A 27,751-nucleotide genomic window follows, 5' to 3' on the forward strand; every position below is an offset into this window, starting at 1 on the left:
GCCGGAGTTCCACTCGAGATGAAAAGCACCTCCAAGCGAGTGCCGCCTTAGAAACTCCAATGCGCAAAACAACTGACATTGTGCGTTCTCTGCTGAGGTGAACAGATCTAACCAAGGCTCTCCCCACTGCTGAAAGAGATCTTGCGCCACCTCCGGATGGAGACGCCATTCGTGATTGGCTGTGCATCGACGGCTGAGGTCATCCGCTCTGGTGTTGAGAGAACCCGCCAGATGTTGAACCACCAGGGTAATGCCCTGATGTTCCAGCCATGTCCATAGGCGTAGTGCCTCCTGAAAAGGGTCCAGGACCCTACTCTGCCCTGTTCATTGCAGTACCACATGGCTGTAGTATTGTCCGTGAACACCTGCACTACTTTTCTCTTGCGAGAGGGAAGAAATGCTTTCAACGCAAGCCTGATCGCCCGGAGCTCCAGAAGATTGATATGGAGCCCAGACTCCGCCGGAGACTAGAGGCCTCTGATCTCCGCCTCTCCCATGTGGCCGTCCCAACCCAGAAGTGACGCATCACTACAGAGAGATCTGATTGGGGAAGGGAGAGGGATCTGCCGTTGACCCAGTGCGGATTCAAAAGCCACCACTGCAGGTTTTTTGCAGTCCCCTCCGAGATCTGGACCATATCGGAGAGATTGCCCTGATGCTGCGCACACTGGAACTTCAAGTCCCACTGCGGAGACGGCGTATGCCATCTCGGCATGTGTTACTAGCAGGATGCAGGAGGCTATGAAACCCAGCAGCCTCAGAGTCAGTCTCACCGAAACCCAAAACAGAGGCTGAAAGATCGGAATCATAGCCTGAACGTCTTGGACTCGCTTTTTGGGAGGATAAGCCTGAAACTGCACTGTGTCCAGAACAGCTCCGATGAAGGGGAGCATCTGAGAGGGAGTCAGGTGTGACTTCGGCATGTTTATAGTGAACCCCAGCATGTGCAGGAGGTTCGCCGTAGTTTGAAGGTGGAAGACAACTTTCTGGGGCAAGTCTGCCTTCAACAGCCAATCGTCGAGATAGGGGAAGACTGAGACCCCTAACGTGCGCAGATGAGCTGCAACCACCGCCATCACTTTTGTGAACACCCGAGGGGCACTGGTAAGGCCGAAAGGGAGCACGGTAAACTGAAAGTGCTTGTGACCTACCATGAATCGTAGGTGACGTCTGTGGGCAGGCATGATGAGGATGTGGAAAAAAGCATCCTGCAAGTCCAAAATTACCATGCAGTCTCCTGGGTCCAAGGCAGACAGGACCTGAGCCAGGGTGAGCATTTTGAATTTCTCCTTCTTGAGGAAGTACTTTAGGTCCGGAAGATCTAGGATAGGACCTAAGCCCTTGTCCTTTTTCGGCACCAGAAAGTAGCGGGAATAACTACCACGACCTACTTTGGGCACAAGGACCTTCTCTATAGCTCCCTTGGCCAAGAGAGCTGCGACATCCTGGCGGAGAAGTGCCATATGATCCTCTGGGAGGTGGCTGAAGGATGGAGGAATGGCTGGTGGAGCAGATTCGAAAGGGAGGGAATAGCCATTTGGAACGATCTGCAAAACCCACCTGTCTGTAGTGATAGATTCCCAGTGCAGCAGGCGATGGCAAATCCTGTCACCAACTGGATGGGAGTGAGGGGACAGACTAGAAGGGTTTGGAGGCTGCAGCGGGGGCAGAGGAGGACTGGGCAGACCTCTGGTTCCCTGTCCTACGCCCACGTGGGATTCCGCGTCCCGGCCACACAGCGGCTGGACAGCATGGGTGGCACGGTGGCTGGGTAGAGGACGCAACAGGGATCCCCTTCTGTGGCCACAAAAGGGGCAAAAAACGTACTGCGAGGGGCAGAGGAAAGACCAAGGGACCGAGACGTAGCCCGGGAATTCTTGAATCTCCCCAAGGCCAAGTCCGCTTTGTCTCCAAAGAGACGGGAGCCATCAAAGGGCATGTCCATGACGGACTTTTGGACATCCCCAGAAAAACCATAAGTATGCAACCAGGCGTGGTGTCTCTAGGCCACCGACGTAGCAACTAATCTGCCCAGAGAGTCGGTCATCCCCAGTCCACAACAGATTGTGAACTTCAACGCATCTCTCTCATCGTTGACAGCTTTGGAGACAATAGCACAGGCCTCCTCCGGTATCTACGGCAGCACTTGCGCAACCGTATCCCACAAAGAGTGGGTATCACGGCCCAAAAGGCATGCGGTGTTCACAGACCGCAACGCGAGACTGGAGGAAAAAACAACATCTTACCAAATTGTTCCAGCCTTTTTGATTCCCTATCCGGGGGTGCGGAAGGGAATGCGCCTGAAGAAGGGGAAGCCTGGATGACAAGACTCTCAAGCTTGGGGTGTTGGGACAGAAATTTAGGGCCGTTCGAAGCGGGCTGATAGCGGCATCTGATAGTTCTATTCACAGGAGCGCCAGTGTTGGGTTTGGACCAAGTACCCAAAAGGACATCGGTGAGGGCTTCACTGAACGGCAAAAGGGGTTCGGACCATGATAAGCCTGGTTGTCAATATCCCGTCCTGTAAAGTCATACGACCGACCGACACTTAACAGCACGGGACATTGATAACCAGGCTTATTATGGCCTTTTTCTTCAGATGCTTTCTTTGAATTGATTACTGAGAATTCCGGTCTGACTTTATGGACACAAAAATGCTCAAGACTGCTTAGACACATGTCTACATTATGACTTTGGGTACGCATACCGCCAATTACCATTGGATACCATCTTTGAAACTAGTTTTTTGGTCTTGATAAAGTCAATGTTACAAAACAAGTGTTGGCTGTGGTTGTACATTGGACTCATCATTTCTTGACAAGAATAAACCTCTATCAACTCCAATAACGTGGTTTTGGATTCTGTATTTACTCCTCCACTTGGATGAACATTGCTGGACTACATTGTTGTACCCTGGTATATATTGACAATTTTCATTTCTGATTGGCCTTCCAGTCAGCAATTTCGACACCCTTTGGTTGTTGGGTGTTACACCAGGTTGGCACCCACACAGTACATCTCTACAAAGACTTAGGATCTTTGCCAGAACTATATATACATATTGGATTGGATGTGCAAACTTTATGGCATTAACCACTTTTTCTGTTGTATTGTATAGTGCTGGTTTCACTATCAAAGTAGTAGTCTTTGGTGAAAAACTTGTGAAATCACCATCAAAATCAGCCGACTGTAGAATTCAAACCAACAACATTTGACATTCCAGGAACTGAAAATGTATCCCTTAATTGTGGGTTCATTGTTAGAACCTACATGTTTAGCTACCACAACTTACTCGAGTTGTTTCCCAATATGTTAGGGACCCTTTGCTTACCTTGTGTTAAGTATACGGTCCCATTTTCTTGGACATCTTTCACTGAGTTAATTTCACTGGAGTTGGTGGGAGACTAATCTCCCTATGTAGGAAGGTTGCCCTTACATAATTGGTTACGTTGCACGGCTCCTTTGTGGTTCATATGGCAGTGGCATACTCGTCTCCTCCAGCTCGACATCCACCATATGTAGACTTCAATGGGCAACTAGCCTCTTAGAAACCATGAAAGAAAATCCACCTCTAAATCAGGCTGTTGTTTCAATTAATTTTATACTAATTTTCAAAAAGGAACTGTAAATATTTAATTTACAAATAGAGACGGAGGCTCAAAATCAAGTGCAAGAATCCTGGGATCCTTCAAGTTCAGATAAGTCAATTAATTTCCACTCTAACACGAGTCGCAGCTAGTACACGCCTTATGTTCAGGATGTCCAATTAAAAAATATATTTTTCGGAAAACCTGTTGACCCGAAAATTCCTCTAAAAAATCTTTAGCTCTCTTGTTCGCCGCTTGAAAATGTAATACAATAAAATCCCATCATTGTTGCTTCGAGATTATATGCAATTTTACATTCCATTACCCACGCTTTGTTTTAATTACAAAGCTCCTTTGTAATATCCCTTTAAATGATTCAGTTTATAATTTCAGTCTGTCCTTGGGAACACTTTAATTCAGCAGCACATTCATCATCTGTTTATGTCCTCTTAATTGTTGACAACTGCACAATTACACCCCCCGGCTATGATGGATGACTCGCATTCTCAGGTTTAGCAGCTGAGTAGAATAAATATTTATATCAATTCCCACTTTTCAGATTCCTATCTGTGGTCTCTGAAGAGCAGATTAAAACGCGGAGCTGATAATGAAAGACTGGAACACCTTTTACAAAGGTGCAAATATATTTTGGATCGCATTTTAAAGACACAGCTTCCAAAAAAGAAAGTAGAAATAAAAGCCTGACTTGTGATTGTTTATTTTGGATTGAAGCATACTTTTAGGGCACATTGGACAGTAATTATGGTAATTCATGGACGAGCAGATGGTTAAATCTCAAGAATGTTAATCTCCTTATTTCTGCTATCCATGCACTTGACAATCAGTCCTCGGTTTATCACTACTTAGCCTCAAATACCGAATTAGCAAAACAAACAAAAAATGTCCAGCAGTATAGGCAAACATTACAACAAATCACGCAACAGGATGGACCAATTAAAACGTAATATAAGTAAAACGGCTTCCAAAAGCGCCTATGTCACCCAAAAGCCACTTCAAAGCTCTGTTCTCGTACAAATGCACAGGGAACGGATAGTGGGAAATCGTTGTGGGGAAGAGAAATGAGCAAATGTTAAATTGAGCAAATGTTAAATTAAGCAAATTGTAGCGTACTAAGAGTGCCACGGGCCCCGGTGCACTGCACCTGCCGTACTACTGAGAGTTACGCACCCGTTTTGTGGAGATTAAGGTTATTTAGTTGATATTAACTAAGGGGTGGGCTTGCAATTATGTTTAGCATCTTATCTTACTAATTGTTTAAAGAGTTTTTTTTTTAATCTTAGCAACCTGAGATACTTGCTCTATTTCTGCTAAGTGGTTTAGGTCTTGAGGTGTGAGTAGTAGTAGGGATATAGTCTTAGAGGAATATTTTCCAATGACACTGCAACTTCAAAGTAGCATGTAAGACTAGTAAGAACGTACCACAACTTGGTTATTTGTCGGAAACTTATGAAACCCTGTATTCTGGATCCTGTAGTTAAACTAACCTAATTCCCGACCTAGAGGAACTCATCTAGAGGTAAAACCACAAGAGGAACATACCATTACTGCATGCCGTGATCACTATAGTTTCCTGGCAGGCTTCGCCTCCTCTGCACTACTGCTCTTCTTTCCTCAATCCATTTCCCTCCCTACACCCAGACTCTCACGTCCCCTGCCACAAACCCATTTATGTGGATGGAACATTTCATCACAGCCACAGTTCCTCCTGCTAGAGACCACACCTCTGATCAACCCAAACGCACTTAGCAGTCTGTGGGACCTCTACACTAATCTTTCTCTCCAGTGGGCAAAGTCCTCAGCTTTACAACCAGCACTTTATTCACTCTTCCATGGCATATACCTGTTGCCCACCATGGTACCAGGATGGCCGACCTTCAGCCAGAAACAGAGCCTTACACAAGTCCTTGACATTGGTTACACTTCCAATAGTGGCACATCATCAGGCTACCTCAATGGTATCTCAACACGGTACAACTCCTTAGATTTTCACATCAATAAATCCGTACATGACCCAATTCACAGTGTGCAGTTTTGAAATACCGGCCCTTCCACCAGGTTGTACATGGAATGGTTTGTATGGGAAAGAACACCAGTTCATTGTACAATTTTCACCCACTCAGAATCTGGGTGTCTGCTTCCGATCACTGGTTTAAAGTGGGGCTCAGAATTAGCCTGTGAAACTTACAGCTTAGTTTCATACACTCTACAAATGTGGTCATTGTTTAATGTCAATAACAAAACCATCTACGATGGGTAGGGGAATCATGCAGATGACCTTGCTGCAAAGAAACCCCTTCCATGGAATAGGTTGGTGAGCAAATTAAAGTTTGGGACATGTTTATCAATCATTGTGTTATACGAATTTACAAAACCTTTTGATATTTGGGGAATGCCGGGGGCAAGGCAGGAACCAATCACAACACATCACATATTGGCAAGAAATGTGCTGAGATCTGCAACTTTCACATGTCTAGTTATCTAGCACGCAGAAATCCAACCTCTCCTCAAGAAACCTAAGGCTGACCTCAACGATCTCAAAAACTTCCGACCAATCTCCCTCCTCCCTTTTCCAGCGAAAGTCATCGAGAAGATCGTCAACATACAGCTCGCCCACTACCTAGAAGACAACTCCATCCTAGACCCCTCCCAATCTGGGTTCAGACGAAACCACAGCACAGAGACTGCACTCCTCGCCGCCACAGATGACATCAGACTACAAATGGACAACGGCGAAACCTCAGCCCTGATCCTCTTAGACCTATCAGCCGCCTTCGATACAGTCTGCCACCGCACCCTACTAACCCGTCTACACGAAGCCGGCATCCAAGACAAAGCCCTCAACTGGATCTCCTCCTTTCTCTCCGGCAGAACCCAGAGGGTCCGACTCTCACCTTTCCACTCCAAAGCCACCAACCTCATCTGCGGCGTCCCCCAAGGCTCTTCACTAAGCCCAACGCTATTCAACATCTACATGGCCCCCCTCGCACAACTGGCCCACCAGCACAACCTCAGCATCATCTCCTACGCCGACGACATCCAGCTCGTCCTCTCCCTGACCAAAGATCCTCTCACCGCCAAAGCCAACCTTCATGAGGGACTGAAATCCATCGCTGAATGGATGAGCAACAGCCACCTAAAACTTAACTCCGACAAGACGGAAGTCCTCATCCTCGGGCGCACCCCATCGGCCTGGAACAACTCGTGGTGGCCCACCGCCCTAGGCCCTCCACCCACCCCAGCCAACCACGCACAAAATCTCGGCTTCATCCTCGACTCTGCCTCACCATGTCCAAACAGGTCAACGCAGTCTCATCCTCCTGTTTTAACACCCTCCGTATGCTCCGCAGGATCTTCAAGTGGATTCCAACAGGAACCAGAAAGACGGTAACCCAAGCCCTCGTCAGTAGCAGACTCGACTACGGCAACGCACTCTACACAGGCATCCCAACAAAAGACATCAAACGACTCCAACGCATCCAGAACGCATCCGCCCGCCTGATCCTCGACATCCCCCGCCGATGTCACATCTCCCCTCACCTGAGGGACCTCCACTGGCTCCCCGTGGACAAGAGGATCACCTTTAAACTCCTCACCCACGCACACAAGGCTCTACACGACACCGGACCCACCTACCTGAACACCAGACTCAACTTCTACGTTCCCTCACGTCAACTACGCTCTGCCAACCTTGCCCTCGCCATCGTCCCCCGAATCCAGCGCAAGACCTATGGCGGCAGATCCTTCTCCTACCTCGCCGCCAAGACCTGGAACGCACTCCCGACCTCACTACGCCAGACCCAGGACCTCCTCACCTTCAGGAGACTCCTCAAGACATGGCTCTACGAACGATAGCAGCACCCCCCCCCCTAGCGCCTCGAAACCCTAACGGGTACATAGCGCGCTTTATAAATTTTTGATTGATTGATTGATTGATCTTACGGCAGTCCTGAACTAGTACATGCCTGCCACAGGAGAGAAAGTGCAATGAGACCAGTGCCACAAAAGTTCCATGCTTTAGTTTCAGGCCTCAGAAAATAAAAAAACACAGTAGGTTTTCCAACTACATTTCAACCTATACATTTCCTTTGGGAATGCAACTAACTTTGTGCCTATGCATAGGCTTTGTTAGGCCACTATGTGGAAATGGATTCCTTTGGGCCCGGTCAAGGGCAAGGCCAGTCTGTGTGGTTAGTATGTGGTGCCCATGCCACTAGCAAGACTATCCTTTATAATGAAGGCATTCAGTTCACTTAAAAAGAAGAGGCTTCCACAAACTCAACTAAACCTATGGAAAGTCATAGTAGAAGAGACTTCCACTGATGCAGAAACTCCCTGTTGATGAAGGTACAGCTGAAGATTTATGTAAGGAAAGAGGTAACAAGGCATTCAGATGGGGCTTCATGTAAACTGGTTCTCTCTCAGACTCACATCAGGAGCAATGTTTCCTCAAGAAGGTGCAGGTGAATATTCCTAAAGTGTTCCACAGCCTTGCATTGACCTGGTGGGAGCTCATGGTAAACAACTTTGAAGCAAAAGTAATTGATTTGAGGGGGAGGAGGTGCTTCTGGAGGCTGAAGCAGAACAATAGTGTGAGAAATTGAGTTGTTGGTTTACTGGAGGGTGAGCGTTGGTGAAGCAGCAACCATAATTCTTGTCAGGGTAAGGCATAAGCAAACCCCAAATTAACCTGTGCTCACCCTTTGGTAGCTTGGCACAGAGCAGTCAAGCTTAAATTGAAGGCAATGTGAAAAGTATTTGTGCAACATTTCAAACAGTATAACTGTGACAACAGCACACAAAAAGGATTCCACACCGCATTAGAAAAACAGAGCTTAATTTAATAAATAAAACAAGACCAAAACGACAAAAATCCAATAAGCAAAACGTGAGTTATGATTTTTCAAATAATAAACTGTAAAACAGCACTTATAAGCTAAAAGTGGCAACTGTGGATATCTGGTTGCATTAGATAAGGACAAAGTCAAAAGTTCACGCCGACTGTGATGAGGTACAGGCCAACTACAGGGACCCAGTTGGGCCCAGTAAACAAAGGTACCTTCAAATCCAGGTTGCGAAGTGATGCATCATTTCTGAGCCACACAGTAGAGGAGATGCATCTCTTTTCTCCATGCAACAGCGGCGATGCATCATTTCCGAGATGCAGTGAGGCTACGGTGTAAGTTCCTGATGCGTCGACATCGAGGATGCGCTGGGCAGTCAAGGTGATGCCTCGGTTCCGATGAGCGCAGGAGCTAAGATGCGGAGTTTTAGCATCAGCATCCAGGCTGCTGTTGAAAGTGATCTGAGGACCTTGTGCTGAGAAAAATGCTGCAGTATTGGTTCGGAAGGTGATGCGCTGGTTTCGAGATGAGTGGTACAGCGGCCATGCAATTCTGGTTGTGCTAGTTCTGACCCACACAGTAGAAGTGATGCGTCAATTTTCTCCATGCACCAGTGACAATGTATGTCGATTCTGCTGCCACACAGAAAATGCATTGGTTCTGCTGTAGCAAGCACCTTAGGCCCACTTCCAAGGGTGCACGACTGGGGTGGCACCACTTGGCAAGACAAACTCACAGATGGCAGAGTTTGGCAGGACCTAGGTAGCTGGAAGTCTGTTATGTCCCGGAGACTTCAGATCAGGAGGCCAGCTGACTAGCCCTTGGAGTCACTCTGAGTTCTGGGTTGGAGGGATTCAGGTCCAGTCCTTCTTACTCCCAGGCAAGAGGGCAGCAGGCACAGGCCAGCACAGCACAGCAGGAGTCCATCAAAATAGCAGTCCAGCAGAAAGGCAGGCCTTCAGGAGCACAGCAGTCCTTCTTCCTCCCAGAGTATTCTCAGGTCCAAAAGTGTACTGAAGTGGTGGTGTGTGAGGTCCAGTTCTTATACTCAGTGGTGCCTTTGTTGTGGGGGAGACTTCAAGGACATGCCTTTGAAGTGCACAGGTGTCCTGCCCTCCCTGCCTTGGCTCCAGATTCATTACAGGGGGGTATGCAGCCTTTTTTAGTGTGGACAAAACACAGCCTATTCAGGTGTAAGTGAGGCTGCGTCCAGCTCCTTTCTCCCACCCTGCCCAGAATGGCCCATCAGGACACAGACGGCCCATCAAGTCACCCCTAAGTTCCTTTTGTAAGCGGTTATCTAGAGAGAAAACACAAAGCCCAACTGTGTGATCAGTTGCAGGCACCAGGCACCACATGACTAAGGAAAGAAAATGCCAACTTTCTAGAAGTGATATTTTCAGAATTGCAATTTAAAATCTGACTTCACCAGAAGTTAGGATTTTAAACCGTGATTCCAGAGCCACCAAACTAGAAAAGTCTATTTCTTTCAGATTGTCAATTACACTGATAAGATATAATAAGGTGATCCTAATTTTAACCTTTGGAGGAGATAGGCCTTGCAGAAGGGAAAGCAAATTTAAGAGATTTTCACTACCAGGACATGTAAAATTTAAAGTATATGTCTAACTTTTTAAATACAATGCACCCTGCCCTTGGGCTGCCTAGGGCCTCTCTTAGGGGTGATTATTTAAAATAGGTTTGGGCATGGCAAAAGGTTTACTTTGCCAGGTCTACATGACAGTTTAAAACTGCACATACAGTATCTGCAGCAGCAGGCCTGAGATGCTTAAAGGGCTTCTTAAATGAGTGACACAACCAGTGATGCAGGCTCACTAGTAACATTTAATTAACAGGCCCTGGGAACATGTAGTGTACTTTACTAGGTGCTTATAAGTAAATCAAATAAGCCAGTTGCGGATAAGCCATTGTTGCAATGTTTTAGGAAAACAGCCCAAGCACTTTAGCACTGGTCAGAAGTGGTAAAGAGCGCAGGATGCTAAGACTGACAAAGTCAGCAAAAGAGGGAAATGTGAAGGCAATACGTTATGGGAAACCACGCAAGGATGTCAGGTCTAACAACTAGGTTCTCTTTTAAAATGGCAGTTACCCATGGCCAGTTCTTTTGTCATTGATGATAACGGAGCATGCACAGAGGGTATTGACAGAGGCAAGCTGTCCCTGCCTGACATGACAGGCTGCCCATCGCTACCTTTATGCTTCCATTCTGAATTTTCAAAACTTAATTTTAAATAGGACCCTAAGGTCAAATGAAAAAAAATTCTGCATATACTTGTTCTAGTGTCAGCACATTTGGTGCCAAATTCTTTTACATAAGTCCTTCAGATAGGGCATTTAGAAGCAAAATATCAAAAATTCTTGGAGCGCTTCTCCGGTGTCCTTAGGCCAGGATGAAGAATTTTTCATTTCTTTACATTTAAAGAGGCACCACAGATAAACCATGCAATGCTTCTCAGGGTTTCCCGGGACTTGGCTACGATCAATCAAGACAGACCCCTGGCTTTAACAATAGGCAATGGGTGGATGGTTAAGGAGATGTTAGGACTTAGTCAGCTGGGATTTGGACTCAGTCTTTGTTTCAGGAGAAACTCTTGGCAATAAAGAAAGTTTGACGATTTTTCAGAGGACTAGGCACAAAGAATGACGCCCATATGTTACAATCTTAAAATAAAACACTTTAACACTGATTAATAGGATTGCTAACCTTAGCAGAGGTATTTTATCTCAATTACTTTCATATTTAAAGTTTGCAATTAGTGATACTAACATACTGGGGCACACGTTTGCCTTATGAACAAATGATTTACCAATTATCAACCAGAAGTACAGGAACTTGGGATATTAAGTGATGGGCAGAAAATGTATTTGAAGGCTAGGTTTTCGATTTTACATTTATAGATCAGATGACTGATTGTATACTTCTGGGATGATTGTTTGATTCTAGGGTTTGCTCAATGGTTGCAGCTGAAAGCATAGCCCAGAAATATCAAATATGAGATTGCAGGTGTACCCCCATTAACACTCAATTTGCAACTGAAAGATGGCTTCCTAAACATCTACAACTCTCCACAACTTAGTTGAGCGGACAAGGCCTAACTCAAATACGTTCTATGAAGGCTGAGTCAATGGACAGCCCATCCCTATCTTCCTATAATAAAGGAATGCCCAGTGAAATGATTCAATATAAAACAAGACCACTCTATCATGTATTTCCCTCTTCTATAACTAATTGATCTCAAAGTGCAGCTCTTACACCTTTCCGCGTGAATGCTACATCGTTGCAGTGTGGGATGCTTCATGGCTCCGCACTGTCGCCAAAAGTATTTCACTGGTACATTCAGCCACTAAATGGTCTGATACGTTCATGTGGGTTTACCTCCCTGTCATATGCAGATGATGTCCAGTGGCTTCAAAACTTCGTACAGCATTCCTCAAACTCAATTTGACAGTTACATTACCATGTGGAAGGGATCCAGAGCTGAATGTAGAAACATTTCTTAACACTTAATGGAGAAAAGGCAGTAGGCGCTAATCGTAGGAAGGGACTCATGGACATGGTCTGCCAAATTCCGGCCTTTCCAACTCAGTCTTCCCCCGTCCCAGAAGAGAGGGTGGAGGGGGTTCTTTTGTCTATCACAAGTTGTCATTCCTGCCCCAAATTCAGAAAGTTTAATCTACGGGGTGTGCAAAGCTACATATTTTGAGGGAAATCTGCATGTTTGTCTCTGAAGAGAAGTTAAGCATGTGGCAAATCCTGTTTTCTAGCCCATATTGACTACTGTAACGCCCAACCGAGGCCTTCCAGACCAGTCCATCCTAAGGTTGCAATGGCTTTAGAACATGGATGTGTGACTAGTGAAAGGGCTCCAGAAATATGGCTAAAGCAAAGAATTTATCTGAAGGCACTCTTACTTATCCACAGAACCCATATAAGACCACCCAGCTTTCTTTGTTTCCTGCTAAGGGACCCCTTATTAACCTGTGCAGCCACTATGGTCAAGTGCAGCCTCTCTTCCGTTGATATCCCGGTTTAAGCATACACGCTTTGGTAACAGTTTTTAGGGTACCAAACTCTGAAATGATGCTCCTTAGGATTTGCGTAGTATTTCCAGGTTCAGTCCTTTCCAGTATGCAGCCAAAGTCCTTTTATTTTCACATTAACAACCCCTACCTAATTTCTTTTTGATCTGTTCTGCCGTTATTTATTCCTTCCGTCTTTGAATGAAGATTATTTTTAAGTATTATTTTTTATCCGAATATCAAGATGCTTCGGTAAAATCATACTTAATAAACAATAATTTCACAAATATATAAATAAATGTACATTAAAACTGGTGACTACAAATGTAAATGACAAAAACTGAATAAAGCAACAAAATAACACAATGAAATGCACTTGACCATAAGCCACCCGCGCTACACAGTTTGAACTGTTTCAGATTACAAAATGATTGCAAACGCCACACTCTTCATAAATAAAAAATAAAATAGATGTTCTTAACCTCGCATCCCAAATAAACTCTTAAAATAGCGCTTAAGAGGCTACATGATCACGAACATCATACATGGTATACCAACACTCAAATATGAACGGTGCAAACAGTATGGAGAGGCATTTAAGAGACTAACACAAAGGAATGAATGGTCTCTGTGTTCACAGCCAAGAGTCAGGGGCTCAGGAAGTCTGCTCTGCATCTGTGTGATGATATGTTGAAACGTGTCTATTTCAGGGTGCAGGGCTCCTTGCAATCCTAGGTCAATGGCTCCAGGTCCAGGAGGAACAGGGACAGGTCAAGGTACTGAAGAAAGGCAGATACCATTCTTACTCTTGGGGGAGCTGAGAATCCAGTGTGAACCCACAGATGCAAAGGCACTTACTATACCTATGCAGCACCTGTTTGTGACATCTTTTCCTATCTGGCCAACTGGTTGCTGGCCCTCTGAAAAGCAGGATAGGGTCAAGGGTCCCAAAGTGTGGCTTAGAGACATTTCTGACAGAATGTAAACTGAGTATGTAAGCAATGGGCCTATGCTCATGTCTGGTAGAGGCTAATGGTTATTAGAAAAGTGCAACATAAGGTCCCATAGACGTGAAAAAAACAACAGGCAAGTTTTGGTACAGCAGGGAGTGTGTGCTCACCTGGCACAGTCACCAGTCGGCTTACCTACATTTGTAGGTTGTTTGTTCTTGGACTCTTTGGCAGAGTTTCTCCAGTCTCTAATGAGGGATGGAAAGCTCTTTTAGGCACTAAGTGTCCACGTGCCTAGATTCCTTAGGATGATTGATGGCCTCCAAGCACCTATGGTAAGCAGCTGCAGGGGAGGAATATAGAGTTCAGCAGGATGTCAGGCTTAGCATTGGCCTTGAGGAAATGGGCAGAGAGCAGCTCCACATTCAGTAAGTAGGGCAGCCAGATCCATGCAGATCTGTGTATATTTAGCTCTCCAACCAACTGTAGTTCACTTTCATTTTTAAATAAACCAACGCACATGATGGTCATGAACACCCACATTTGTTAAAAGATAAACAAAAGGTTCCCACTTTTTCACGTCACTGGATTTTATTTTAAAAAGGGGCTACTACAAATCACCCCGGGGCAGCTATTGCACCCTAAAACTATATAATGCTGCAACCATTGAGGACCAGTCAAAAGGGATGAGGGTCAGGCTTCTAGCTGCAAAGACTAATCAAGGGTCTTCCCAATCTGAAGGCACATCAAAGAGCACAGCATCTGCATTTTATGAACTCGGGCCTTCAAACTAAGAAAACCAGGAAACAAACACAATAAATCCCTCATGGCAAACGAAAAATGATTGAGATGGGACAGACAGACACATATGGTCAGGGATACCTGACTAACAATTACGAACTATATAATATAAGCAAACATTGTTCTTAAAATGGAAAGGAAATTATGAGTTACTCCACAGAACTGCATTATGAACTGAACACATCGAAGTGTTCAATTAAACCCAGGTTATTGTATTTGCTCATTAAAATGTTGCATCATCTATCACTGTCTGAAAACCAAAGATCTATTTTGGTTTCTCAAATAAACATCTGCGTGTTTAAAATAGTTTCTTAAGCTAACAGGTCACTTACATCAAGCATGGCTCAGAAAGATCACATGGATGCTTTATTTGGAAATTAGTCCGCGGTAGAACTAAATTGGAATATGAAGGACACCGATACTTTCCCATCCGTGTAAGCTAAGGCAATGGGTGTAGTTCTACAATACAGAACACCCATTTTACCGATCTATACGAAATTTTGAACTCATCAGGTTTTTGTCCTTTGGATCAGGTAATTTTACATTCCGTGCCTCAGGATCAAGTAGGTTTTGTGAGGACGTGCCTAATGTCACTCAGTATTTGGCACATTTCAATGATTTAATGACTCATCCATCTAAACATCTAAATATGTTTTTAATTAGGTGCCCAAGTTACCAAATTGCAGAGTGGTAGCAACAATATTTGCATGCTTCCACAAATGTTATTTGTATTGATGTTATTATATTACAGACTCATGATTGGCAGTAAGCGTCTCCACCTCCTTCACAGTGCATTAATTTGCCGTCTTATCTTTCTCCCTTCGCATTTATATATAAGAAACTTTGTCCATAAAAACAAAATCAAGGAAATCAATGTTAAGGAGAACATTAACTTATGTTTTTGAACACTGGAAAAGTATGTACAGATAACATGACAATATTTTTCCTTAAACCCATTTAAGTTTTGTATCATATAAGGATTATGGTTTAGACTCTGAAAATACTGTGCAATATAACATGAAGGGAAAGCTGGAAGCCTAGCATGCTTAACAACATTTTAAGACGAAAGAAACATTGAAACTCTGAAATAACCAAATCTTCTTGTTTCTATTCTTGTGGCCAAAACAAGTATGATCTCTACATGAACTGATCTTAATCGATCTCCAGTGATATAGTTTGATAACATCGACATGAACCCCTAGGCCAGGATACCTAAAGGTAAATATAGGTGGTGGAAATCACTGATATTCCTGTGATAATAGTGTCTTACTCTAGAATTAGGTGCGAGTTACTCTTGAATTTCCAGAATCAAGATTAGTGAATCTGGTCCTCAGTATGCAACAGTCAGCCTGAAGAGTGGTATATCCTGGGAGAAAATGTGCCATGTAATCACAAAACTGATGGCTACACTATCAATTGCTCTTTAAAAGGGCTACTTAATTTTAAACGCCTAAGGAAAGCTGCGGTTTTACAGAGAAAGAAGGACAACTTAGACAATCTTATTTAGCTTTTTTGTTATTTATATATATCAGTGAGAGTTATTCAGCTGAAGTAAAAAAAAAAAGCCCCACATATGTTAGACATGACCTCTGTAGAATATCCTCAAACTATCGCTCAGGAATTTACAGTGTCCGCCCGGTGAAAGAATAAGGCAATAGTGACATATGTGAGGCACACTCTATCATTCCATTCACCAGGACTTCAACACAGCTGATGAACACAAATGTATTCAGTGGTGGAATAGATGGTCATGATGCTCCAAAGGGTAATATGGCATATAGGTTAAAGTGTCTCAGCTTTCTGGGAGGAGGCACGCTATAAATGATTCATTCCACACCATGTACCTCCCCACTACTGTTTCATTATACTCCTTTGAAAAAGCGGTACGTTTTAAAGGAATCTTCGATGAGCATAAATGGTGGATTTCAGATGTGTAACACCACTCGGAGTACACTTAGGGACAATTGGTGAATTTCTCCAGTTTGGGGGGAGGGGGTGGGGGTGGAGTACAAAACATAATCTCACTTTGTCCCTCATGGGCTCATGAGTTTGCAATATAGAATATAATAAGTGAGTAAGGTGCCATCAGGCTGAAGCTCTATTTTACTTGATTTTTTTTTCTGGTATGTTTTCTTTAACTTGTACAACTATTCCAGTGCTTGTTGTTCATTTCAGTATCCTTTCATCCTCTGGCTGTAAGGTTATCGCCATCACACTTCAACAGTGTGCGAAGTGCGCGCGCTCTTCCTGTGTGTATTTGAAATCTTAAATGGAATATCAACTAGAAAAAAATAAATTCACACTAAAATATACATCCTATAATGTAAAACTGATTATATCAGGAGCACGCTTTGAGATCAAGCCAAGTGCACGTTTAGTGCACATCAATCCATCTCGGCTCCTGCCGGTTCCAGACCCCGCGCCTCCAGGAGCTACGAGAGCCACAGAGCTGCCGGCTGCATCTGTTTACAAGTCACCGGTGCCAGCTGCACGAGAGGGATTCTTCTCAGTTCACAGCCGAAAAAAATGAGAAAAAAGCTGTTTTGCAAAGAGGCGCGTGAAACAATGTATCTCAGCACAGATACCGATCCCTGAATACATTGCACAATCCTTGATGTTTATTTATGCTATTGGCAAAGCAAAGGCTCTAATACGAATGCGGCAGTCTGCATCCGCCGGAAGCACCCTGGACAGCGCCATGTTTAGCGGCCAGCAGTCCCTGGAATTAATTGATGATTCGCCAGGAAGGTGTAGACGCCGAGTGAGCACTCGGCCCAAAGCAGATGGAGCGGCAGATGGAAGTACAGATTGAATTCTCCTGATCCTCTCGACAAAGCAACCGTGAAACTTAGCAGGATGGTGATGCAAACCCGATCAACACCCCATAACCTTTCTTGTCTCTTCATGAAATGCTTACAAACAAACATTGTCAAAACGTACATTGATTATTATTATTCGTGTGTATACATCAGGGCAGTTGGTCAGAGGGCTATGTTATTTTAGTTTAGTTTATTTATAATGCACAAAACAAATGCAAGAAATCTCAGCTTCCATGCGCACCAAACGATAACTACATACTAAAATATCAAAGAAAATAGAAAAGAACAAATCTATCCTTTAAAAACAGCCAGAATATACAAATGGAGCAATAGTGAGGTGCATCAGGGTCCGTCGTAGTAAGGCTGTAGAAGATTACATGTCATAAGGATTAAAAACATAATTACCTTCCTTCATTGATCAGCTCAATAAATGCAAGCCCTGCATTCTTCTGAATAGAATTCTGCCATTCCTGAAGAGAGAGAACAAATTGCACTTATTAGAATGTATGCAAATGGTTTGTGACCTTGACTCTTTGTTATTGGTGCGAGGGCATTTTCACTCCAAATATTTTAACTGTCTGTGCGTTTGTTTCAGTTCATTAACGATCCAGGATCGGATAATTAGCACATTTATCAATAACGATAGTAAGGGTATTTTCAGCAGACATCAATATACTACGCAATTAGAGCCATCTGGAAAAGCAAATGGAGGGCATTTACCAAAAAGGCTGCTTTTTGACAGATTCGTCTGCTCACTGATTCAGAACTTTATTCTGTCGGCAAGGATCTCCCGACATTTAGCCATTGGTGGGGGCTCCATGTTTATATCTGTAATGCTTATAGAACAACGTCTTCGGCCGCTGGCAAGAGAAACACATTTTACTTCCGCTATTAGTAAATGTTCACCCGCAAATTATTATCTTCTTGAGCATTATCACAACCATCCGAGAACCAAAAAAACTTTTAACTATTGTGGATGAGGTATGCAAAAGGGCAATAGGACAGAGCATTGCCACTAACTGCACAAAGACTTCACTAATAATTTGTGCTTAGGTGAAACTATCACCAGAAAACAGAGGGGAAGATCTGAGACTGAAAGATCCAGATTAATGGGATACAAAGTAATGTATTTAAAAGGGGGACAAGGGACAATGACACTCAGACGTGAATCCCAACACTACCTGTCACAGAAATGAAGGGATTTTTGTGACGCTCAGTAAGCTTATGAGCATCTAACTAGTGCACAAATTCAGATGAATCCAGTGAGCATGTTTTGGAGATAAAATCACTGGGTATTTTATAGAACCTCTATTGTTCTCGCAAGTAGTACCCCAAGCGTGTTAAAAGTGAGTGGTGTTACAAGTACTCTGTAGCGATCCACAACCTGAGTGACCACATTTATTGGTTTAAGACTTATAATGCTTGTTAATACTTCTAATGCAATGTGAACACAGGGATTGACTTATAATCTAAATAATTGGTTGCCTATCTATATATCTTCTGCATATATTAGACTACAATTTATTTATGTATACGTTTTCATATAGTGTGTACTGGGCCTGAGAGCATCAGAGTGTTTTACACAACACAGCATACCTTGTACAGATCATAGGCAACAGAACGGGCGTGTGAGAAAAAATAAACAATTATAAGGAAGCACTTTGACAATGTGTAGAGAGGCAAGTCCCCAGTCGTTTGAGCAAGTTACCGTGCAATGTGAGAGCAAATAAGTAGCTCATGAGGGACATGCTATTTAGGTCATATCAGGAGCAGCAACAGAAATACTAAAGCAGGACTGGATGCAAGCCCAGACAACGGAAGGTGGAGGGGGACAAGTGCCTGTTGTAATCCAGTATTAGAAGAACAATCATGCTTTTGCAACACGGGAACACTGGTCCAGAGTCAATACTAAAACATAGTTACAGTCAAGGAGAAGGTACAGTTAATAAGCAGACATATTTAAAAGCAACCGCATTCGCTACAGAGCATTAGATAGGGGTTGCGTTTGAGTAGAAGTTATTGAAGAGGACATCTTTGAGTTGTTTTCTGAAGGCTGTTACAGAGGTTAAGGTCCGACTTTCTGGTGGGACTGCGTTCCAAATTCTGGTGGCACTTCCAGAGAATAATTAGCATGAGATCTGTTTGTACCTGAAGCCTGGGATTTCAAAGTAGTAGGGAGTCAGTGCTGTGAAGTTGTCGAGAATCACCACAGGCTTTCAGTTTCTTAGCAAAATAGGGTGATTTTGTGAACAAAGCAGATAACTTTAAGCATAGGTCTTCCTTCAACAGGCAGCCACTTTACAGGCTACCAGAGAACAGTGACCCGGTCAAACCGGGAAGTACCGGAGGCCAGGCAACCAGCAGCATGCAGCATTGTCTTCATCGGAGCTACGTGTGTCATGGGGAATCCAGCTAAAATGGCATTTCATTAGGCCAGCCTAGATGACCAAGGCTTAGCTCACTACTTTAAAGTCATGAACAGGTAGGAAAGTTTTGATCACATTAATAAGTGTAAACTGATAATTTGCATTTGTTTGTGGGCATGCTGTTATGGCTAAGGAAATTAAGGGCCTGATTTAGAGTTTGGAGGAGCGGGTACTATGTTGCAAAACTGAAGTTCTATCCACCTCATTTAGAGTCGGGCAGAACATAAGTATGTCAGCAACTGAGACTACTCTGTCTCGCCGCTCACATGCTCCTCTGTCAGCTCCACAGAGTAAGGGCTGTCGAAAGCTGCCATTTGTCCGTCCGCCTGCCCTATTTAGAGTAGCCAGGCAACTGGTCAGTTTTTACTTTCATACATCACTATCCACAACATGGCAGTAAGTGAAATTAAAACATTTTAAGGACCCCTAAGCAATGGGAGACAATTCACTTTGCTTTCGGATTAGATTTTTGAAAAATGTAAAAAGATATTGAAAGTGTAGCATATGGCACTGTCATATTGATGGAGCTTCGTGGCACACTTTCAAAGCACTGACAGGAACCGCTGTGATAGCAGGTCCTGCCAATGTAAGAAATGTATGCTGCGGTTGTGGAAATCTCTAAATCCAGAGTACTTTACTCTGTCCCTGTGACAGACTAAAATCTATACTCTGCGATCTAAATCAGGCCTGTGTCTTTTGTCTAAAGTAAAACCAAAAGATTTTGTTTTTCAGAGATGATAGTAAATTAGTCTACGATGTTGGTAGAACATAACCATTCTTGGACTGGCACGGATGAAGAATTCAGTGAGAAGAGAACTAACTCTGTTTTACGAGGGGGTTGAGCTTGCGATGTTGCAAGGTCATCCACAACTGAATTTCCAGATTAGAGGCAAGTCAGGACATTTCAGCGAGGGAAGAGACCATCAAGCAGAGCTGAGTATCATCTCCAAGTTGGTGACAGGAAATATTCAAGTCCTTTAGAAGATCACGCAGTGGTTCCAAGTGGAGCCTGAAACAGAACTTTGAGGTAAACCTTGGGACTGAAGAAGGGTTACAAACACCATTTTCCACTTTGATCATTTGTGAGTAGGTCTCTAGGTAAGACTTAAACCTCGCTAGGACTTTCCCTTCAAAGCTCAGAGTCAATCAAGGTGCAGACCAGAGTGCCATAGTTGACCATATCAAAGCCCAATAAGAGGTCAAGAAGGATGGGGAGAAAGAATGTAAATGTTTTCATAATTCTGACAGCATTGTCTTTTTGTTTGTAGGATGGAAATCTTCGTACTCCCAGCTTCTTTGAAGCCAGACTGGACCTCATATAGAAGACTGTCAGCTTCAACAAACTGCTTTAGTTGGATGTTCACACTGCTCTGCAGGATGCTATCTACAAATAGGATGCTGGAGATAGTCCGGTGGTTGTTGAAGTCCTCTGGATAATCAACTAATTTTTTTGTTAGTTAAGGCCATATTTGTAGGCAGTCAGGGTAGACTCCCAAATGAAGAGAGACATTGATAATGTTAAAATAATGTGGTATTAGGAAATCACACTCTACTCTTCTTTAGCTCAGATGGCAGGTAAAGAGTCAAGAAAGTGAGGAAGGATTGGTTTTGGAGATGTTGTTGCATAGTCCTGCTAATGACATGTCTCTAAAACAGGGCCAGATGTTAGTGGATCTCCTAGTAAGAGTATTACTACGGTTGATGGTTTGACGGGGCAGAGAGATCTTGATCCACCAGATCAATCTGAGTTCTAATGAAACAGCATTTGGCACTGAAGGCACAATTTTGTATTTTCTAGTACCACAAGAAGTTCTAGATTTGTAGAGTTTTTTTCATTTCCATGAGCATTCAAATAATCTGAGGAGTTTTCTTTCTTCCTCTGTGTATCATAGGTGCTTTCTTTATCTTATTACCCCCTTTTTTCTGAGAGGTGCAATGCCATACACAATCACAGTTAAGATGTGGTTGAAGTGTCAGCTGCTGTATTCACATCTTGTAGTTCCATGGAATGCTGGAGTGCGGGGATCTCTCAGTCAGACACTTCTCCAGCTCATCTTGATTGATGTTTCTGGTGTTCCTTGTCAAGATTTTAGGTCGGTTTTTCAAAGTTTATGAATGTGCAGAATGAGAGGTCAAAAGGGACTTGGTAACGATCGGACCAGCAGTGTGTATATGTTCTTTTCCTGCGACATCAGGTACAGAGGGGCCACTCTGATATGCACAGGTTTCGCAGAGTACTGGGTCAGGTCATTTATTTTTAGCAGAAATGAGGAGAGAGCTTCATAATGATTTTATTTGGGATCACTCCAATGTAGGTTGAAATCACCACTTGATATGTGGTGGATTTGCTGGGAATCACTACTGTTATTGTAACATTTATGATTGAATGATGAATAGGCATATGTTTTGGCTTACGTTACCCATGACTGATGTCCCTGATACAGCATGTTTATTGATATTTGATCATTTATTGGAATTTTAGGCATCAAGTGTTCAATACATTCTTTATTTGGAACTGTAGGCAATATAATGAATATTTTATTGTGATCTAAACACCAACATGAATATATAAAGTACCATTATTATTTTCCATATTTGCTCTGTAATGTAACTTGAAACCCTCCATGGGGTTTGGGTTCATACTAATGGATACTGCATTTCTATTTGCACTTGACCAGAATGGGTTGAGGTGTTGGTATTTGGCGGGGTAACTCCACCACATTAGTTCTCATTGTTGTACTGGAATTTGTCAAGCTGAGTGAATAATATTGTGGTCTTATGCATAGTTATCAAATCCCCTATTCAACAGCTTAACACAATATGCAATATAGTGCTTGATGAAGCTTTCTGCTGCATTTTCAGCATTTGGATGATGCTGGTGTTATGCTTGCATAATGTTAACCTGTAAATATATGTTTTTACTGGTATAAACATACTAGGTATTTGCTTATGCATATTCTTTACCCTGACATTTTAAGAGAATGAAACTTTAGGGCTACAGTCAAATCAGTTTTATATGAAGAATGGATAAAGGATTTAAATATGAACTACACTTTGGACCACTTCTTATTTCTTCAACTGAACATGCATGTTAAATAATGGACAATATGATGTGACCATTCTTGCACTATATTGATGCACATATACAGAGTGGTGAGTAACATAATTTTGTTTGAATATTGGGCATTTATTCCTCAACTGAGGGGTTTGTGATGGCTGTTCTGTCTTACTTGTGCACTTGATCTTCTTTCTTTCAGTTGTAAATTTATGTTTTATAATTTTAGGAGATACCGGTAGGTGTTGCTTGATGTTGTCTTGCCCCAGCCATCTCTTGTAAATTGTTTGTTGGGTTCATCACACATATAAGCTTATGAGGTAATATGTTAAGTAAGTATGAAGTGCATTAAAGTTACAAATATCATATAGATGTATCAAGTTACCTTCAGCAATGCTCTTCCTAGTGGATACTTTAACCACAGATTCCTAACATTCAGAATATTTCCCAGGTGCCGGACTAGATCGGAAGCCTTTTCATAGCAGTGCTCCCACACACAGCTAGGTGATGTTGTCTGGAATGGAGCCACATATAAGTAGCATCCCATGGAGGATGCTCTTCATCCAATACATAGCTGATCCTAAAGCAGATGACTATCTACTGCAACAGAGTCCTGCAGCCTTTCCTTTTTTGTCACAAAGAACTCCACAAAAATCTAACTGTCCACCCTATGGTCCTTGATATGTTCGATGTATGCAAGTGGTATTCACAGGTACTAAATGCAGCCTAGACAAAGATGAGACCAAAATATGGGAAGATCATCAACCTCAAGAGGAGCTACAAGAACTCTGTCAGGTATCCCTGAACTGATTATATTCCACATTAAATCTAGTCTTCTTAAGAAAAACCATTTGAATACTCTCCACAGAATCTATTGAACCCCACAGGGCTTGCGAAGATCAAGGAAAATGACTCTGGGTGTAAGAGGTGTAGAGGTCCAGAAGGGGGTAATGTCCACATGTGTGTTAGCTGTCCAGCTCTGACCCAATCCTGGCAAAGGTTTGGTAAGATGATTGAAAATATCCTTGGCTGGACAGTGGATGTAAGCACAAAGCTAATATTCTTTGGGGTGCTGGGCAAAACTACGGAGTAAAGCCAGAACAGGAATGAGCTAAGCAAATTACAATTCCTGCTAATACTCTGCAAGGAAGGAGAGAGATATGCAGGGAATGGGCCCAGCCAGAGCCTCCCACTTGGTTAGACTGTAGAAGATCAGTGATTTATGTTCATAAACTGGATAAGAAAACGGACAGTACTGAAGACCATAGCTTTTCCATATGGGACCTGCTAGAAAGGGTGTTAGACAAAGAGAATGTCTAATGATTATACCTCCACTGCTGATGTCAGTGTAAGGTCTTTGGGTACTGAATTGAGACCACTGACCCCTGATTACAACCACTCGTGAGCACTGGAGGCATTGTCAGCTAGGGTATATGCTCATCTGAGGTAGCATGAGGACAAAAAAAAAAGTATGATCGATGCAGGTGCTTAAGGCTCTTCTAGTTTCCAACCGATGGAGCCTTGCCTCTTTCGACAAGTGTAGGACACAGAATGCTGAGAGAGTGATGGATTGTCCAATGTGGAAAGGAGTCACAACTTTAAGCAGGAAGGCTGCCTAAGTCCTCATCACCAGTTTATCCAGTAAAAAGTGGTGTAGGTTTGGTTGTACTAATGGAGACTGGAGTTCATTCTCAATGATCACAATGAGGAACACAGTTTTTAAAGTCAGAAGATGCCTAGGAGCACACATGAGAAATGCCAAGACCAAGTTAAGGTCCTGTACTGGCATCATAAACAGTTTTGGAGGGCACATGTGTGTTAAACCTTTAATAAAACAAATCACAACAGATGAGTTAAACAAGGGCAGTTGACTCTGCAAATGCAAAAGGGCCGAAAGGTCCAACAAATAAACTTTAATAGTGCCCACTACAAGACCTACTGGCCAAATACAAAATAAACAATAAAACATTCAACAGATTGCTATAAAAAAGTTTTCTCTTGCAGAGTCTACACCAGGACACAGTCATAAAGGACTTTATAGACTGAAGCTGCCAAGAAGGATGACAACTGTCACCACTCAATCTCCATGCATGGAGGTGTAGATTAAGCAGGATTGGATGCTGAACCCTGCCCTTCTGCTGTAACACAAGAACCTCCCAGAGGGGTAATGTGATCGGGGGGGACAAACGCTCATGCCCAAAAGTTCCACTTACTACACTCTTATGGGCCAATATGGAACCAGAAGGCTGACAGGGGGCCCAATCGCCCCTGATCTTCTTCAGAACTTGGGGAACAAGAGGCAGAGGTAGGAAGATGTATAGGAGTCCCATGCTTCACTCTAGCCAGAATGTGTCTCCTAGCGAGTTTTCCTGGGAACTTCAATGTGCAAATGTTTTGACACTGTGTGTTTTCAACTGTAGTGAAAAGAACTAGTCAGGGTTCACCCCACCTTTGGAAGATGCTCTGTGCCATATTGCGATGCAGACGTCACTCATGATGTGCCAGGCACCACCAGCTGAGCCCATCACCATGCATTCAAGGATCTCACCAGGTGGTTCACGATCAAAGATATGTCCTGAGGCTCCACCAACTCTAGAGGCACAGTACCCAGGACCCAATGTGCCCTGCTTGTTGCAGTACCACATTGTGGTGGTTTTGACGTCAGACCCTATACCAGCCATGCCTTGATGGGTGCTAGGAAGGGTTTCAGCTCACGAGAAATGGCCTACAACTTCAATAGATTGATATGGAGCCGACTTTCCACCAGAGGCCAGTCCTCTGATCTTAATCTCGCCCGGGTGACCTCCTCAACCCAGCAGTGAAGCATCTGTCACCACCAGCAGTTCTGAGTGGGGAAGGGAGAAAGGCCTGCCTTTGGGCCAAATGCAGATAAGCAGGAACAACTGCAGATTGCATGCAGCCCCCTCCAAAACCTGGATGACATCTGGTTGCAATGGTGCTGAGCTCATTGGAACTTCAGATTCCGCTGCAGAGCTTGCATACTAGTCGGCAAACGGGATGCAGAAGCCAAGAAGCCTCACAGCTGCTCTCACTGTGATCCAGGACCCAGACTGAAAACATCAGGATCATCCCCCAAGTTTAATGGATGGAGGGGAGACACTAAACTGCACCATGTCCAAGACAGATGCTACAAAACGTTTGAGGGGTAAGACTTAAAAGAAAAGGCTATGTAATGGGGACATGGAACATGACACAGTATCACAATACTCTAATGGATGTTTCTGACCTGTATGTTTATGCACTGTAACAACTGCTGATTGAAGCCAATAAAAAGTGTTTTAAACAAAAAAAATGAAGTCCCTGCAAAGCAGTCATGTGGAACTTTGGCTCATTGATTGAGACCCCCAATGATGTCAGGAGGTTCTCCATCTTCTGAAGGTGGTCCCCGACTGATTCTGAAGAGCCCACCTTCAACAACCATTGTTGTCATTGAGGTAAGGGAAAATTGGTAGTCCAACCTCCAAAGAAGGATGGCAACCATGGCCAACACTTTAATGAACACCCAAGGGGCAATGGTGAGGCTGAAGGGAAGCACAGCAAACTGAAAATGGTCTTGGCTTACCTTTAACTAGAGGTAATGTCTGTGGGACTGCAGGTGGGGCATATATGGAACTACATGTCCTCAAGACCAAGGGCTACCAACTAGTCACATGGATCCAGGGCAGACAGAACCTGGGCTAGTGTGGGTATTTTGAATTTACCCTCCCTTAGGTAGGCATTCAGAGGATGAAGATTTACGACAGCCTGAAGCCTTTCAGTCTTCTTTGGCCCCAGCAAGAGTAACAATCATCCCCATTTCTGAGTCTGGAACCTTCTAGATGACAACTATTGCATTAGAATGGACAAGCGACTCTCTGAGAGCCACTGTGATGTAGGAGGAAAATGCAACAGGAAAGAAAGAAACATATGGAATAGCCAAGCTGAATGATTTGGAGGATTCATCTGTCGGATGTGATGGATAGCCATCCCGAGAATGTGCTGGGTCCTGCCTCCTACAGGGTGGATGTGTGCCACTAATGGAAAGCTTAGGCAGCTTGCAAGCTGTTCCCACAGGTAGGGGAACTGGGAAGACTGATGTCTTTGTTGATTTGCCCACTGCCTGGCAGATATACATCCCCATTCACAAAATGACTTTGTTGCTTGCAAAGAGTCTGGGGAGACTGGAGTAGCTGCTACACCAACCACCTGGAGTAGCCTCAGTATTTCCAGAACAGGTGAATAAATTGTTTGCATGGTGTGGCCATACTCTTCTTAAAGTGTTCTAAGGCATAATCAAATAGATAGGAACCATCAAAAGAAATATCCATAAGAAAGGGCTATCTGTCTCCTGAGAAACCTGTGCACCGCCTCTGCCGCTTGTGAAGTGAAGAAAGCACTCTTGTACTTTAGGGACCCAGGAGGCAAAATAAACACTGTATCCAGAGAAGTATCAAGCCTAGTGGCCTCCTGTAAGTTGTTTTAATCGTAATGGGGGTGGAGTAAAACATCCCTGTAGGAAATTAGGTTACTAACTGAGAGGGATGAAACCCTGCTCAAGCTCGGATTCTTGTCAGGGTGAAACACAAGCAAACACCAAATTCACCTGTGCTTTATCCCTCTGGTACCTTGGCATAAAAGCAGCCAGGCCTATATTAGAGGCAATTTATGCAGAACTTCAAACAGTAATAAAGTGAAGATATAACACCAGAAAATCCCACACCAATTTAGAAAACATGTAATAAATTATTTGAGAACAAAATGACAGAAGCCTAGTCAATACAACCAGAGATATGCAATTTTAAAGATTTGAACAAATTAGGACCTAAAAGCCCAGAGCACCAACTGCGGTTATCTGATCGCGCCATCCCAGAACAGAGTCACACGTTCAGGCAGACTGTGATGTAGCATGGGCGAGGATACAGGATCCAAGGTAGACTTGCTGAACAATATCTTAAATCCTGGATATGGAGCGCTGTGAGATCCTGCGTCAAAGGTGATTTGAAGTCCTGTGTTGGAGATGTGTTGTGCAGCGGCAATTCCAATGACATAATCAACGGGCTTGCAGTGCAAAGTCCTGCAATGTTGTTGATGCTGTCGATGGAGGAGAAGTCCTGTCTCTGGGATGGTCCACATAGTGGTGGTTTTGCAAAGCTGTGGGCTGCAATATGAGGTCCTCTGTTAGGGATGCATTGGGAAGTGGCAGTTCCCAT

General features: G+C 43.6%; 1 protein-coding gene across 4 annotated transcripts in view; it reads right to left on the reverse strand.

Moving 5' to 3' along the window:
• The window catches only part of NBEA (neurobeachin), a 1,608,295-nt gene that overhangs the window by 759,823 nt on the left and 820,721 nt on the right, over window positions 1–27,751 (reverse strand). For all 4 annotated transcript variants that reach the window (XM_069205539.1, XM_069205537.1, XM_069205538.1 and 1 more), the window contains one exon: window positions 17,466–17,530. In XM_069205539.1, the coding sequence (XP_069061640.1) occupies window positions 17,466–17,530 (65 nt within the window). The remainder of the gene's footprint in view (window positions 1–17,465; window positions 17,531–27,751) is intronic.

This window comes from Pleurodeles waltl, chromosome 8, assembly GCF_031143425.1.
Source record: "Pleurodeles waltl isolate 20211129_DDA chromosome 8, aPleWal1.hap1.20221129, whole genome shotgun sequence".
In the NCBI taxonomy this organism is placed as follows: domain Eukaryota; kingdom Metazoa; phylum Chordata; class Amphibia; order Caudata; family Salamandridae; genus Pleurodeles; species Pleurodeles waltl.